Source organism: Microtus oregoni, unplaced genomic scaffold, assembly GCF_018167655.1.
Source record: "Microtus oregoni isolate MIOR12 unplaced genomic scaffold, Mior012 000020F_ref0000438, whole genome shotgun sequence".
Classification (NCBI taxonomy): Eukaryota; Metazoa; Chordata; class Mammalia; order Rodentia; family Cricetidae; genus Microtus; species Microtus oregoni.
The window spans coordinates 1510511-1528204 of record NW_024543079.1 but is presented as its reverse complement, the minus strand read 5'-3'; the positions used below and the strand labels follow the sequence as shown (position 1 = coordinate 1528204).

The window sequence follows — 17694 nt, the reverse complement described above, 5'->3', positions numbered from 1 at the left end:
CCCACTGAACTTTGAACTCATCTGGTGGCCACCAAGCCCCAGTGATACTCCTATTTCTACCAAGCAGCACTGAGGTTGCAGGAGCGTGGAGCCATACCCCACTCTTTTATGTGGGTACTGGGATCTGAACTCCGGTCCTCACGCTTACCTACTGAGCCATCTCCCCAGCCCTGCAAAAAGGAAACTTTTTGATTTGTGTATTATGCGGAGAAAACAAACTTAAATTTCCCAAACATAATTAGCTTCTGTGGGGCAGGTGGCAGGGGTAGAGATGACATGGAACATAACACGTGACAGCGAAACTCTGCTGACACGGAGGGAAACAGAACCTAGCCCTGCTCTGCCACTGACTGGCTAGTGGCAGAAGAAAAGTCCCCACCCACTCCAGGCCCTGCGGCCTCGCTTAGAATGGGGGAAGAGCACATCTGACTCCCTCACGGCTTTGCTTTCTCTAGCTTGGGTCTGCAGGGCCAGAGTTCATGCAATGCACAGTCAGGGTGAAGGTGCATCTGAACCTGAACTGGCACTGCGTGTGCACATGCACACACCCCTTCCTGGCAGACAGCACACAGTACAGATGTCTAACCTATGGGCCAATTGGCATCAAATCCATGTTCAGCGATATTCTGATGAGCCCATTCCCTTCAAGCTGACCAAACCGGGAACTGTCCTGCACAGAGATCCCAAGTCATATTAGAATTCTCTGCCTCAAAAACACAGCTCAGGATACTGTGAACAATCCAGACACACATCATGGGGTATGGTAGTGCCCATAATCCTAGCGCTCGAAGGCTGAGACAGGAGAAATACTGTGAGTCCAGAGACAACCTGCTCTACAGAGTAGGATCTTGTCTCAAGAAACACACAGACACAGACACACACACGCACACACACACACGCATGTGCGCATACAGACACACACTGCCCAGGAGCTCCGAGGAGCAACTGGCTACGCTGAGCCTAGTATCGCAGTGTTTACACTGGTTTAATCCATCCTGGTGGCAATTTCCTTCCCGCCCCCCTTCTTTTCTCTCCCCAAGTCTATAAATGTTTAACAGCAAGCGCGGGCGTGAGGGTAATGAATAGCCTTTGCCTTCTCTGGGATTTGACAGCAAATCTCACAAATGGCAAGTCATTAACATCTTTCTGTGAGTAGCTGGGATCCCCACTCTTGGGTTCTTTGGAAACAGCCCATGTGCCTGGCTGGGTCTCACTGCTCTCTCCTGCCCAGCGCCCAGATGGAAGCCAGCGTATCTTAGAACCACACCTTGCTGCCAATTTTCTCAGGAGGGTTTCCGTAAACTTCTTTGCATGATCTTGGCTGTAGGTGGCATTGTCAATATGTATTATGTACTTACTATGTTTGCTCAACTCCACTCTGTTTTTAACACGTAGTGTGTGTGTGTGTGTGTGTGTGTGTGTGTGTGTGTGTGTGTGTGAATGTGCGTGCAGGTGTTTACAGAGGCCAGAAGGAGGGCATCAGAGCTCTCTGAAGCTGGAGTTAGAAATGGTTGTGAGCTAGCTGACATGAATGCTCTGAGCCTCTGAAAGAACAGCATGTGCTCTTAACCACTGAGCCATTTATCCAACTCCACGTCACAACTTTTATTTTGAAAGGAATGTTTGCACCATTCTGGGAGGCTGAGGCAGGGGCATCGCCTAGTTCAGGACCTGTCTCAACTACAGAATGAGTTCAAGGCAGGTATGGACAATTTAATGAGACCCTATGTCAAAATTAAAAGTGTAAAGAAGACTTGGGGGGGGCGGCTCAGGGATGGAGCACTTGCCCACTATATGTGAGGCTGTTTAATCTGCAGTACTGCATACCTGGCCCCCAAAAGGGGACCATATTCAAGCAGGCCACCTAGGCAAAGGCTCTGAGCCTGCATTTCGCCTCCACCCTCCCACGAGCTTTTTCCTTGACGTATAATTTGTGTGGCAGGCAGAGATGGCTGGGTTCTGTCAAACGCTAAACATCTTGTTTTGCCAGCACCATCAGGACAGCATGGTGTTCTGTGACCCTGCAAAGTGTGCCCATGTGACGGGGTGCAGGCGTCAGAAGGGGAGCCTATGGGTAAGAAAGGCTCTCAAGACTTAGCAACACACCACTAAAACGCCATTCCTCCCAGCTCAAAGAGAAAGCAGCATCTAGAGGGAGACAGCATGGGGCTGCAGAGGTGGCTCATGGTCAGAAACACTGGCTGCTCTTCCACAGGACCCAGGTTTCATTCCCAGCACCCACATGGCAACACACAACCATCTGTAACTCCAGTTCCAGCGGATCTGGCACTCTCTTCTGATCTCCGAGGGCACCAGGCACACACATAGTGCACAGGCAAAACATAAAACAATTTTTTTTTTAAAGAGGCCACAGCTCTCTCTATGTGCCATGCACTCATAGTGGGCTACCTCTATGCCACCTGCCATGAGAGATGCCTGGCCTATGTCAGTCCTCAAAGGAAGGAGGAAGGCGGGAGCCATGACTGCTCTGGGTCTTCTATCTTGTCCTTTCCCCAACACACACACACACAGACACACACAGACCACACACACAGAGACCACACACATATACACACACAGACACACACACACAGAGACCACACAGACACATACACACAGAGACCACACAGACACATACACACAGACACATACAGAGACTACACATATACATAGAGATAGAGAGAGAGAGAGAGAGAGAGAGAGAGAGGCAGACAGACAGACAGACAGACAGACACCGCATTCAAAGTTACCCTTGTCCAAAATTCCCTTCCATGCTTCCAGCTCCCTTCTCCTGGGCCACTGTCTATCAAGACAGAGGTGCCTGACTAGCCAGACTGAACTACAGTAGCTTCTAAGCTCAATCCTAAAGAGCCCTATGCAGAGAGCCAGTAACAGATTGTCCCTCCACTCCAAGAAGGTGAGCTTTTTGAAGTCTATTATTATTATTATTATTATTATTTAAAAAAAATGCAGGACTGGGGTAGCTAAAGTACTGGGAATGGGCCCACCACTGGAGCTAGCACGTGGCATGCATTTAACCCTCACATCTACACGAGTGGCCTGGACAGCTGCTCGCCTTCCACAGAGGAGGAAATGGGGCACAGAGAGCTGATTTCACCTACCCAGAGTCCTTAGCGGGATCCGATGGAGCATACCCACCATGGGCTGGGGATTCTGGATCTACTACAACATAAGGATACTCTGTTGCAGGGGCTGGTGTGGAGCTGAGCAGTTGCCCCACCCACCCCAATAGCTGGCCACCCAACTGTCCCCTTGCCTTGCAAGGCCAACTGAAGCTGAGGCCCGGGGGCTCTGGGCTTTGCACCTCTGACGCACACTTCCTGCGCTCAGCAGAGGCAGTCTGCCTGAAGCCTGGCCTGTAGGCCACACCCTGAGACCTGAGGAAGCCACCTCCGGGAGGAGTATGCCTTGCTCATTCTGGTTCCTCTGACTCCTTACAGCTTCTGCTAGCCATTTGGTCTACTGACACCTGAATCTGTCTCTCACCAGGTCCCTGGAGCTCACTCAACACCTGGGCGCTGAGAGGACTTGGGGAGCCTCGGTCAATTTTCCGGGAACTGCCAGGGGCCAGGTCAGCCTACCAGGAGTGAGAGCTACTCACAGAGAATTCGGCACCCCTTAGTTTTTGGAGGGTCACACGGTGTCCAAAGGACCCAGGACCCAGCCTCACACCCCTGACATGAGACCCGAGTACACTCTGTTCTCACAGGTAACACACGGGGCAGCTCGTCTACGCCACACAAAGCCCCATGCATGTGTACAACAGACACTGGGGAAGTATTGTAGGCAGCAGCTCTGGCTTCACCTGCTATGGTTTCCCTATTCGATTGACAGCGTCACTCACGCTAGCCCCAAGCTCTTCAAAAGCATTTTGTAAAAGAGGAAGGAATTTTATAAAAACAAAACGGACTGGTCAGCACTTCAAGAATTCTCTTGGCCTCCCAGACAGCACTGACCTCTGGAAGTGTGTGAAACAGCTAGAGAAAGCCTCCAGCACTCTCCCTCCGGGGACTGGTGCCCCTCACCCCATCCCGCAGCTGCCTGGGAGTGCAGCCACCGACCTTGCCAAAGTCTCAGTGACTCAGTAAGCTCCTTGTCATAACAGAAGTATTAAGAGTCAACACACCTGTGCCATTTGCTCTCTATCAAAGACCACCACACACAATCAGCATAGATCAGTGGGGGTTTCTCACAAGAACACTAGGAAACAGGTAATACAGCTTTCCCCATTTTACAAATGGGGAAAATGAGGTTCAGAGAGGGTGAGTAATCGGCCCAAAGTCACACTGCTTTTAAGCTGCAGAGCCAAGACAGTCTGAGGTAACCTGGCCCTTCACCCACCCCCACAACCACTGCTGAGCACCACTTCTCGTGAAAGAGACTATTTCTGGAATAGTGACATCTTAACTATGACACAGAGAAGTGAGGGGCCCCAGGACAGAACCTGCTGAGGGCCATTGTTGGCCTAACAACCTAAGATCCCAACTCTTTTCTTCTAGAATGTTCTCAGTCCTTCTGTCTGCCCCAGGAGAGAGTTAAAACCACACTGTAGCCACTCAGTGGTCTCCAGCTGCCACTCCACTTCGTTTCCTGCCAGCTGCTCATTCAAGAATGGACCATGGTCAAGGCCAGGTTGCCACTCACTGCCAGGTTGCTGTCCAAAGAGAAACCTTTGGGAAAAAAAAAGGAAACCAGGGTACACTATAGTCTCAGAATTTGGGACTCTGAGGCAGGAGGGTTTCTCAGAGTTTAAGACATTGGGTTACATATTGAACTCCAGGTCAACCTGTGACCCTGCCCCAAAATAAAATCATACATACATCACACACACACATACAACACACAAACATACACACCCACACAGACACACACTAAAGATACACACCCCATACACTCCATACATACCACACACACACCACACATACAACATATACCACACACATACAACACACATACACATACATCTCACACAGACACATACTGACACACAATACACACATGCACACATATACACAGACACGCCACACATACCACACACAGGCACACACACACAGATACACCATACACACACACAGCACAGACACACCCACAGACACACACCACACACAGACACACACACCACACACATTCCATATACACCACACACACCATACAGATATCCACCTCACACATACTTCATACACACACATACCACACTCACATCTCACACGGACACATACGCACACACAGATACACGCACACACAGACACACCACACACACACAGACACCACACACTCACACATACACACCCATACACATACCACACACCACGCATACAACATACATCACCCATACAACACACACACACAGACAGAGAGAGGGAGGGGGAGGAAAGAACGCCGTGAAAACAATCTTTGAAGTGTCTAAAAAGTCCAGGCAGGCTTTTAGGAAGTGAAATAGAAATGACAAAAATAGAAACCTCACTAGGGAGCCTATAGGAAGTGCCTGGGGGGAGGGGACATAGCCCACAACAGGATGGGCTGCAGATCTGGGGGTCCCTGCCCAGACTATTCCAACCCACCCCTTCATGAGCTCACATCTGAGGTCTAGCTCTGTGGCATCACAGCCTGTCGCCATGGTAGTGCCCAGATACCACAGCCAGGCAGCACAGACTGGCAGCAAGGAGAGGGAACAGAGGCCTGTGGCTCCCCTAAACTCCTGCACATGCGGCTGCAGGAGCCCCACAGCAGGGCAGGAAGGCAGCGGATTTCCCATCTGGCTGCCTTCACAGTCTACAGGGAGAAGCATTTGCAAGAGTCACCAATGGTCTCTAAGTAATGAAGGGGACTCTCAATTTCCCCCACATCCCCAAGTCTCGGGCCCCCTCCCTCTCCACACACAGAGGGCAGTGGTGACAGGATTCCCCAAAAATGAGTCATGTGTGTAAAGGAGAAGATCCAGGTTGTCACGCCCCTTTATTCAGAGGTGACACACACAGACGGGCCCTGAAAGTTGAGAAATTCCACCCAGATCAGTGGGTCCAAGAACACCAGAGAAGGCGAGGGGACGTTTACCTCTTGTCTCGCCAGCATGGAGGTGCTGGCACAGGCTTCCTGGCACCCTCTCATCTTTTCTGACCTTGTCCCAGAGAAGACAGCTGTCTGCCTTCACCAGACAGACAGAGGCAGCTTCGGGAGCTCCTCCGGCAGTCTGCCACCAAGCCAGGCGCCAACAAGGACGCTGACATAGGAGAGGATGGTCCCAGAGCAAGGAGGCTAGCAAAGCAGCAGCTGGCAGGATGCTTGTAAAAACATGGTGTCCTGGGCTGCTTTGGAAGATGGCTGGCATGTGTGCCCTGTACGACTCAAGGCCTCCCTCAAGCAGAGGGCCAGGGGCCATTTGGCAGTTGAGGTATTTGGGGGTCCTCCTGTCTTCAGGAATCCTAGTCACCTTCCCGCTTGCCGTCTTTCTGATAGCTGGCATCCACCACGTCATCAGCCTGCATGTCTTCCCTTTTAGGCACTTATAACAAGCGAGGAGGCTGTTATTACCAACACCTTACTGCAAGGGACAGGGAAACTTGAGGTTCAGGTGCAGGGAATCCCCCAAGGTCACACACGCAAAAAATAGACATTGCTGATGCCGTAACACTCCATAATACTGAAGCTACCACACACACACGCACACACCCATACACACGCACACATACCCATACACACGCACACACACCCATACACACGCACACACACCCATACACACACACGCATTCACACACGCGCGCGCACACCCATACACACAGGCGTGCACACACGCACGCACACACACGCACACACACACGCACTGCCTCAATTCTGTTACTCAGTGTCAAGACTAGGGTTCTCCTGTATGGCTCAGTAGGTTTCTTTCTCAGAAGTGGGGGGGGCAGGGGTACTGCTTCATATCAATACCCCTCCATTTCCTGACCAGCCACCCTCCTTCCACGTGTCCTGGAGAGCAAGCCTGCGATCTGGAGAGCTGGTGAAAGAGCTTCCTCAGCAAAAGGAGAAGGGAAGATCTGGTCAGAAGAATTCACCAAAAATAGCCTTTAGATAATCCTCCCCCAGAAACGGGACTCGCCATGACACGGCCCACCCACTCCGTGGCAGCCAGGCAGGAAGGGCTGAGGTTAGACAGCCATAGGCTTCCCTGCAGCCTCTGCCCACCCTAGCCTCCTCCAGGAGCTGAGCCCCCTCACTCATTCCCGGTCCCTCAAAAGCCTGACCCCTGCAAGTAAAGCTTCCGCTAGGTGACCATGAAACCATGGAACTCAACCAGAGACTCAAGCACTAATACCTTACTGACAGGATGTGTCTTATTTATGCCCCCCCCATGCAATATGGGTGCCATGTTTCCAGAGGTGGGCATGCCTAATCAGCCCCCCTGCCCTGCTGCCACACACCCACACCTGGTCATTAAGACATTCCTCCCAATCCACCCAGCAGAGGTGACATCACCCCTGTGGATTTCAGACCTGCAGCCCACCGGCTGAGGATTAGGCAGGCAAACACCCCTTTCCCTAGGCCTTTAGCTTGACTGCTCAAGCATTTCAGTTAAGGGGCTCCCCTCTCAGGGAGCGGCCCCCTTTGCAGGCATCCCCCAGCAGCTCTGTTTTGATAAGGCCCTGGCAAATCCCGTGCTTTGCCGGCCGCTTTCCTGCCTTTGCTCAGGCAGAGCTCAATTAAAATTCACAGGGAAAGGCTGGCTGGGAGAAATGTACTTTATTAACCGAAACAGGCCCTCTTCCAAATCCTTAGATTAGAAGGCAGGCTGGGCCCCATTGCCCGCTCAGGAAAAGGAACTCTCCCCGCTCTGCCTCCAGCTCAGCCTGCTAAAAGGCAGCGAGAAAACACATTAAAAGTCCAGGGCACAGGGCTTTGGAAGTAAATGCCAAGGGATATGGAGCCGGCTCAGTTGGTAAAGTGCTTGCAGGGCTGAGCCCAGCATCTGCAATAAAAAAAAAAAAAGCCAGGCATGGTAGAAGTGCATTCTCATAATCCCAGCTCTGGGGAAGAGAAACCAGGCAGAGCCTGGGGTTTGCTGAGCAGCCAGACCAGCTAAACTGGTGTGTCTCAGGTCAGTGAGAGACCCTGCCTCAAAAATAAATAAATTATTAAACAGTCAGCAGCTCAGGAAAGTTAGCCTCTGACCTTCATGGGTGGGCTCACACATACGTATACACACAAGCAAACACACATGCAAAGGCATGCATATACACACAAACTACATGCCGATCTATAAGAAACAGAGAAACATGCCCCCCTCCCCAAAAAAATCACAGGGGTGAGACATCTAGCAATATCCAGGGCATAGAGGGGTGGGGTGGTGGGGGGACCTTATTTCCTTTATTTCTTTAATAGATAAACATGAAGAAAATTGGCTGGGGCTGGAAAAATGGCTCAGTACTTAAGAGCACTGGCTGCTCTTCCAGAGGACCCAGGTTCAATTCCCGGCACCCACATAGCAGTTCACACCTGTCTGTACCTCCAGTTCCAGAGGAGCTGACACCCATGGCAAAACACCAATGCCAGTAAGATAAAAATAAATAAATAAATAAATTTATTTATTTAAAAAAAAGGAAATTGGTAGGAATTTTCAAAGGGCGAAGGGAGCAATGGTCAAGTCAACCACTCCCAATACAAGGGCCTTCAGGGATGGATACAAACAAGTTAACAGCAAAAGCCTGGGAAACAAACGGTGAGGCCTGAATGGTGGGTAGCTGATGTTAACTATTTTAGGTTAGCATCAGGCCTGTGCATTGACTGTCTGCGCTCTTGCCTTCTCTGTCTGTAGATCCAACAGCTGTGCATCAGAAATGTTGGGGCTACAACACCTGGGGCCTGGGGATGTGACTCAGCTACAGTGTGGCCCTAGCATGCAGAGGCCCTGGGTTTCATCAGCAATTTTTCATAAACCATGTGTGGGATAAGCTTGGCTCTAAATTTGACACACCTGGGAAGAGGGCCTTCTATCGAAATTCTGCCTCCATCAGATTGGTCTGCGGGCAGGCTTTTGGGGCATTTTCTTGATTGCTAATAGATGTGGGAGGCCTGGTCCACGGTGGGAGGGGCCACCTCTAGATGGGTGGGCCTGGGCTGTACATGAAGAGCAGCCAAGCAGGACCAAGGAAGGGAGCCCTCATTGCTCCCAGGCTTCTGGCCCAGCCTCCTGACTTCCCTCAGTGATAGACAGGGACTGGGACTTGCAAGTCAAACAATCCCTTCCTCCCCGAATTGCTTCTGGTCAGCATTTTATCACAGCAACAAAAGCAAACTAGAACACTGGTTTTGAAGTACATCCCCGCGTGCCAGGACTTGGGAGACGGTGGCAAGAGAACCCTAGGTTCAAAGCCATCCTCAAACACTTCAAGGCCAACCTGGGCTACATAAGGCCCTGTTTCAAAAACAAACAAAACAAAACAAAAAACTGTACTGAACCTGGGAAACATCACTTTACTTTTTAAAAAGAATTTCCTTTAAAACAATTTTGTATTATTTTAGAATTGTGCATTTATGTCCACACATGTGTACATGACACACATACACACGTGTGCCAGAGCACACATGCGGAGGTGAGAGAACAGCCTGCAGGAGTCAGTTTTCTCTTTCTCCCATGTGTTTCCTGGGATTGATTCAGGGTGGCCGGCTTGGTAGCAAGCACCTTATCCACTGAGTCATCCTACGGGTACCATTCTTAATTTATTATTAAATTTATTACTAGCATGTGTGCTCTGATATGCACATGGAGGTCAAAGGACAACTGAGGGGAGTCATTTAGCACGTGAGTCCTGGGGATGGAGCTCATGTTGCCAGCAAGGGGCCACCTTTCTCCACCGCACCATCTCGCTGGCCCCACAGACACTATTTTTTAATCATTACTGAAGTCAGGGGTGTGAGCACTCTACACAAGAGTTTTAATATTGGGGGGCCCCGGAGTCCAGTGCCCTGAGGTTCCCCAAGAGCAGTCATCTGACTTTTCTCGGGGTCCACGTCTTTGACACCTGATCTATAAAATACTAGATGAATTAATTATACTTAAAGCCACTGCGGGGAGATGCCCGGGATGGAGGTGCAGATGAGGCGGCTTTGCATTAGCAACATGCCAGCCCATTGCACCATCGCCCCTACTTTTGCATATTTGGGAGAAAGCTTAGTGCCAAAAGGTCAGAGGGCAAGTGAAAGAGTTTCCCTCAGCTCCAGGTGAAGGAGCAGGCAGCCTTATCCATCCCAGAACAGCCCAGGTTCCAGGCCTTCCTGATGCTCTGACTCAGTCTGGAAGCCGTCAGCAAAACCCTAGCTGTAAGGGTGCAGCAGCCAGGGAAGTGAGCTGGCCACAGCACTCTGGGAGCCTGAGGCTATTTCCTGTGCTGGGGGAGGGAGGAAGTCCTCTCTAGGGGAAAGCCACAGGGTACCTATCATGGAGCTGCGTTTTCAGGGCTGTTCCATTCTGGGCCTGGCTCACCAGACAACACCTGGGAGCAGCCTGCATCACCCAGAACGAGGCCTCCAGAACTTTCCAGCCACAGAACGTGAACAACTAAGGAAGTGTTTGCAGCCAGCAGGGTTCCAGGACTGAGTGGAGTGGACAGGGGACTTAGAGTCAGAACCAAACAGACCTCTGGCTTAGCTGACTTGCTCAGGCACCAGGCACGGGGTGGAGCCCGGCAGCCAACAGACACCACACCCCTCATGGCCCATCTGTTCTTCTGATTCAGGACACATCAAGGCCCAAGGAAAAGGCTCTTTCCCCAGGAGCCAACACACTTAGGACACCCCGATTTGTCAGGGACCATCCACAGTCACAAAGCCTGGGCCACTGGACCTCTCTGAACCCTCACTTCTGCCCCAGTGGGGCCCTTTGTCCTCATCAGCCCACAGCACAGATAAGAAACATGAGCCAGGAACCAAAGTCATGTGACCTCCAGCAGCCCTCGAAGGAACCTTAGCAACTTTGCATCGATCTGATCCATGAGCCCTGATCTGCTTGCCGCAGGCCTGCAGTTCCGCTCAGCCCAGTCTCCAGACAGCCCACAAGTCAAACCAAGGCTTTCGAGTTTTACACATGATGCTCTGACTTGCACAGTCAGCGGGAAGGACGACTCAGGTGCCTCCAGGAAGCATGCATGGCGGGGAAAGAAGCAAAAACAGAGACTGGGGGATGTGGCTCGAATCTGTAAGGCACTGGCCTAGCTTGCACAAATCTCAGGGTTCCGCCCCTAGCACCTCGTAATCTGGGTGTCATGGTACATGCCTAAAATCCCAGAACTTGGGAAGTGGGAACAGAAGCATCGGGAGTTCAAGGTCATCCTTGGCTGCAGAGAGAGTGTGAGGCCAACCTGGGCTAAATGAGACAAGAAAGGAAGGAGAGAAGAGAGAAAGGAGATGATGTGTGGCAGGGGAGCAAACGCCCCTTATGTCCTGTACTTTGTCCAGTTCTATTTTGCTGATGTATAGGCCCGAGAGAGGAGCACTGACCGTCCCACTTCTACAGGTCATCACATTTAGGAGCTGCCACGTGTGGGGCCTGTCGGAGTCAGTTGGAGGTTGCGGCTCTGGGGTGTCTGGAGACACTCTGGCTGGGTGCTATAAAGCTGAACAAAGACTCGGGGACCCCAGGTGCCCCGACTCCAGAGAGGCCTGGCACTGCCAGCATGTGAGCTACATTTCTTGCACTTGGCTCACCGCTTCTGGGGCTGGCGAGCCCTGAGGACAAATGAGAGCAGCTGATGGCAGGGCTGTATGGTGCCTCTGCTCCAGATCAGCATTAATGACAGCGACTGTGAGCTTTGCAAGCTAGGATGACGGGGGCCACTCCAGCCCCGCTTCCTCTCTGATCAGGCCTCTCTGATCACTTTTCCTGGGGCACCTGGAGACCTTATTTGTCTAAAGTAGGCTCATTAAGACTTGTCCTTAACGTGACACAAAGGGCAACATCTCTGAATGTCATGTGTGTCCAGCAAGCCAGCTTACTTAGTATACAGGCCTATTTTTAGTAGTACCCAAAAAAGCCTGTTACTATATCACAGCACCTCATTTGTCCCCATTTGTTTACCGGGCTGTGTCCCATGCTGGCTCCGGAGTAGCCAGACAAAAGCAGGGACCAGGTCTCTTTCATCTCCAGATCACACCGGGCCTGGCACAGAACCAGCATGCCATGTGTTTGCTGGAAGGATGAGGTTTTCATTGTCCCCTGCAAATGGGCTGCTGAGAGCAGGTGTTCTCAAGCTGAAACGTAGGTGACGTCAGGGACCAGTCCATGACTCCCTCGAGAAATGGTGTAAAAAGCTCATGGCAGTGGGAGTTGGGGGAGGCAGTGCCCTGGGGCACACCTGTGAATGGTGTGTGTGTGTGTGTGTGTGTGTGTACTCTGTGCCCAGGACATATTTGTGTTCACAGAGCCACTTCATGAGTACGTATGTGTGACTGTGTGGTGTCTGTGGTTTTCATCATGTTTTCAGAGAGTGTGGACCCAGCAGTGTAAGAAGGGTGGAAACAGACTGAAAAGCAGCAAGCAATAGTAAGGGGCCTCTCTGCTTGACCTCAGGAAAGTCAAGGCTGGTTCCGTACACTTGAGCCAAAAGGGAGTCAGAAGAGGAAATGCATCAGACCCACTGAGGCAAACTAATAGTGAGCCACCAGCATTTCTGTCCCCAACCCAGCACACAGGGGATCTGATACTTCTGGAGATGACCATGGACTCCTGGGGAATTCCAGGTTAGAAGGGGGAAGAACCCACTGAACCTCAAGAATGCCCAGGGCACTCTCACAGAAGGGGCCACCAACAGGGTGTGATCGGCAGCCACCAGGATCCTAGAACCCTTAATCCTATTCTCTACATGGGATAAACTTGGACAGCTCATCCACCAGAAGAGAAATGAGAGCGCTCTTAACACATCTCCGGGCAAATAAATTTGGAAACGCAGCTGGACAAAGTGCATAGTTTCTTGGATACGGTTTACCAAAACTGACTCCCGTAGAAACAGCGAACATAAATAGGGCTGGTGAGATGCCTCTGCAGGTAAAGGGCCTGCCACCAAACCCAGCCACTGAATTCGGTCCCTGAAACCCGTGTGATGGAGGAAGAGAACTGACTCCCACCGGTTCCTCAGCATAGGAAGGAGAGAGACCTAAGGCCAGCTGCACACGCAAGAGAATCACGGGAAAGCATCACCTTGGAATAGGGAAAGACCTTCATATGCAATCAAACTGATATTGCCACCACAAGAAATACTGGGAATGATGAATGCACTTATATATTTACACTTAGATGACCTCTTACTATATAAACCAATATGCAGCAGGTTTAAGAATAAGCTCATATTTTCTCATAGACACTCACATGCCTTTTATGCCAATCAAGTCCCATTCCTAATAAAACTCCCAGGGAAACAGGGATGGATACCTTCTGAGCATAATAAACGCATACATCTGAAGCCTACACGAGCATTTGAGGTCCTCCTACCATGGTCAAAAGCAAGGCAAAGGGGACTGGAGAAGCTGGTTCATTGGTTAAAAGTGTCTGTTCTTCCAGAGGACCAGAGTTCAGTTCTCATCTACACTGGGTGGCTCACAACCAACTGTAACTCTATCTCCAGATGCCAACGCCCTCTTCTGGCCTCTACAGACAACTGCAAGCACATGGTGCACACACCCACACATAGCTACATACACACACACACATAGTTAAAAATAAGTTTTTTAAAGAGACAAAGATGATTGGGTGGTGGTGGTGCACACTTTTAATTCCAGCACTGAGGAGGCAGACAGGAGGCAGATCTCTGTGAGTTCAAGACCAATCTAGTCTACACAGTGAGTTCCAAGACAGCCAAGCATAGCTAAAGCTACATAGAGAAACCTTGTCTTGAAAACAGAGAGAGACCTACAATCTCCACTTTGATGGAATCTTTCATTTTAGGTATCAGCCAATGCATTCAGAAAGACGATAAGAGGGGCCTGTTTAGGGATACTAGCATGGGCAGAACTGGGTCTCGCCTGGGGTAGCTCCAAGATAGAACATGGTAACTGCTTAGAAAATTAGTTGGATGAGTGACAGAAGAACGGCTCGTGCTGACCGTGAAAGGAAAGGTTTAGTAAATGCTAGAAACAAAACCCGCAGTGGTTAATTTCAGTGGATTAGTTCACCCAAAGTGCACCGCGGAATAGAACTACTATTTTAGCCACTTACAAACAAGCAAACTAGGGTCCAGAAAGAGGTTAAATGGCTTGCCCTAGCCCACTCCTCCTGTCTTCAGTCCCTTGCTTGCCGTGGCCCGTGGACCAAGTGCCTCCCACGCAGGGGAGGAGAGAAAGGCCTCCCAAACGGTAAATCAGCACCTAGGCTCAGACTTCAGCTCTGCCATCGACCGGCTCTGCTTTTTCCAGAAACTTACTCCACCTCTCTAGGCCTTCGAGTTCTCCTCTGTAAACTGGGAGTCAAAAACCATGCCTGCCTGCTAGGGTGAGAGGTATATCCCATGGACCAAGCCAAAGATCTGACCTCCCAAAACGTCCCTGTGTGCCTTCACCTGTTTTCATCAGCATCCATCTCGTTGTTGACCCTTTTCCTCCTGTGGATTTTACCAGGCTCGTGGCCAGCTGACTCAAGGCATATCATTAGAACCAGAGCCTAGTATCAAGATGAAGGTCAGCTTAGGTCTCAGGGACTCCCACTATGAAGGAACGGAAAGGGGAGACCCCCAGAGGTGACCCCACGGCTGTCGTTACAGTCCCTTCTGTGACGCTTGCCCCCCCCCCCCACACACACACAGAGGCCTCACCTTCCCAACAGATTCCCAGAGCATCACTCGCCGCACCTGAGCAAGGGCCTCACCTAGTGACTTTCCTACGAACGCAATCTGGAAAGGGGTCACCAGGAAGAAGCTCACAGGCCTTTCCCCTGCAGGGAAGGTCGGGTCAACAGCAATGAATCGGGCTGATAGTATGTCCCCTTGACATAAGAAGAGAATGGCCCCACACTCCCGTGATCTCCCTAACACCTCTAGCCTGATCTAACCAGGCTACATCATAACCAGAAAAACATCAGAAAAAACCCAAGTTAAAACACGGTGGCATCAGCCTGTGACCCTGGAAGATGCTGTGGCAAGGAAGCTGTCTAGTTCCAGGACAGCCCAAGTTACATGATACCCTGCCGCAGACATAAATTAAACAGGCTGTATATAACATATCTATAGTACCTATTTCTAACACAGTACTTCAAGGCTGTTACACACACACACACACACTGGAAAAGCACAGACTTTTCTTCATGACCAAGCATCAGTAACAAGTACATATGCCCTGTTAATGCCCCAGGCCCATAATAAGAGGGAAGTGGGCTACTGAGTTACTATCATAGTACTTCTATAAATGAGAAACTGGAACCCCCAAAATAAAGTTTATTATTAAAACAACAACAACACAGGTTACTAGGCTTTCCCATGGTCATTAAGCTGCCCATCTGCTGGCCACTCGCCCTACTTGCCAAGAAAAACTATAAAAAGCACCTCCCACCAGATTTGGCTTGGAAACTATTTCCCCGGAAATCCTCACCCTCCACCCTTACCTCAGAGAGAGAGAGAGAGAGAGAGAGAGAGAGAGAGAGAAAGAGAGAAAGAGAGAGAGAGAGAGAAACTGTGAGCCTGAGAGAGGTGTGTGAATTCCCCACCAGATGTGACTTTAATCTTAATGAACAGAGACCACGGATACGTGTGGATGGCTTAGATTCCTAATTGTCTTTTCAGTGGAAAGCCGTCTAAAACATCAACACTGCCTCTTCCACTATAGTTAGCACCTGTAGCCAAAACACACAAAATTGTCACCAAGCAGGTCTCTTCCCAAAGGTTGCCCGCGAGGACCCTGCTGGAAGAAAGGTTAATGCCACCACGACTCTCAATATCTTCCAGCCAGCATCGCAGCCCTTCCTACGCACCAGGCACCAGATGCCAGCAAGCCTGGAGCCATCGGGGCATCTGGAAGCTGCCAGCAGGCTTGCTCCTGGGCCTGCCACAAGCACGGGCTGAGCTGCTAAAATCAGGAAACCTGGTTAGGTTCTTGTTTGCTCCCAGACAAGCTTTCTAACTAGAAACCATGAGGCTGGGCGAAGAGCCTCCTCCTGCTTCTGACAGAATGTTGCTGATAGGGGCATTTGGCCAACCCCCAGCAACAGAGGCCAAATGAAGGTGCGGGCTGAACTTAGGCAAAAACAACCTGTGTCCTCCTCACCTAGGTGCCCCCCATCCACTACAGCATGGGTGAGGGGCTGGTGGAAGATCACTTAATAAGTGCGCTGGTCCACCTGCGGTGACTGTAAACTCAGAGAGGAAATGGGCCAGCCTCCTGACACCCAAGGCAAACCACCCTCTAGCATGAGACACACAGCCTCTTCCTTAGTTTCAACACAAAGTCCCCAACAACCGGCTCCCAGGATGCCACAGGGCCACTGTCTCACAGCCTCAGGGGTAAGATCTTCAGACTCTAGCAGCCTCCCTGACATCCTTGGGCAGACGCCCCTCCACCAACTCTACTCTCAGAGGGCAAAGACAGCACTTCCACTACCTCTGGGGTGTCCTGGAGACCTGACCATCCTTTGTTATGCTAACAGCGACCCTCAGGGGGAACTGAAAACCGCCCCCTCAGGGTGGTTGCAGCCACTCTCTCTGGCTAACCTCCCTGTCACCAGGGCAGGGGCAGTCCCTGCTGCAAACTCCTGAAGAAAGCCGTGCACCGGGTCCCCAGGCCCAAGTCCCCGCCAGGGCTCGAGGGCCAGGCGGGGGGAGCCTCCACCGACCTTCGATGGGTTTCAGATAGTCATAATCGAAGAGGATGGAAAAGTCCAGCTCGTCCTGGGGACTGCCCCCAGGCTCGTGGCCTGGGCCGTCCCCACCGTCGGGGTCGGGCTGCGGCTCCGGGGCGTCCATGGCTGGGGCAGCTGGGCTGCGGGGCCTGATAGGGTCGCGGTGAGGGGAGGAGGCTCGCGCGGACCGGAGTCACCGTGTCTGGGGCGCACGCCGGGGCCGGGGATGACTCGCGGCGCAGTGGGTCCTGGACGCGTCCGGGGAGCGGGTGACGGCGCGAGCTTCCTGCTCAAGGCACCTGTTGCAGCCTGGAGGGGGCGGGGGGCGGGACGGCGGTGGCTGGCGGGCGGGGCGCCGCCCAGACGGGGAGGGGCACAGCCCGGTCTGGCCTGAGCGACAGGCCCAGGCAACTTCTGCTTCACCTGCCACTGTCTGACCCAGGGTCCCGCCAGAAGCTGCTGCTCGCGAGCTCTACCTTAGGGACCACTCGCTGAGCCTTTCCTGGTTCCTCTCCTTCGCGGGGGAGGAACGCCCTGTCTTCTCTGGCATGCCCACAGCTGTGGTGCTGTTCCAAGTCTCTGATTTGCAAGCCCCGACCTCAATTGACCAGGCCTGAGCCATCTACCCGCTGCCACCTGGCGTATAGAGCCACTGTAGCCCTATTGGGGCAGATAAGGGACAAAGATCAGGACCCTTTTTGACCACCGGGAGAGGACTCGGTACCAAGGGGAAGTGACACGCGAAGAGTTTGATTGATGATGATCTGGGGACCCTGTCCTGACAGTGAGAACAGGAAGTGGTCTGATGTGTGGGAGGTAGGGCTGACAGGTAACTCATACATCCGCCTGATGAAAACTGTAGATTA

The 17694-nt window shown here is 51.6% G+C and overlaps 1 protein-coding gene across 1 annotated transcript in view; it reads right to left on the bottom strand.

Annotated features, from left to right (window-relative positions):
- The window catches only part of Nfatc2 (nuclear factor of activated T cells 2), a 111153-nt gene extending 94132 nt beyond the window's left edge, over positions 1-17021 (bottom strand). Inside the window, exon 1 of the mRNA XM_041670442.1 lies at positions 16823-17021. Coding sequence (XP_041526376.1) covers positions 16823-16952 — 130 coding nt within the window. The 5' untranslated portion in view covers positions 16953-17021. The remainder of the gene's footprint in view (positions 1-16822) is intronic.
- Positions 17022-17694: the final 673 nt, after the last annotated feature.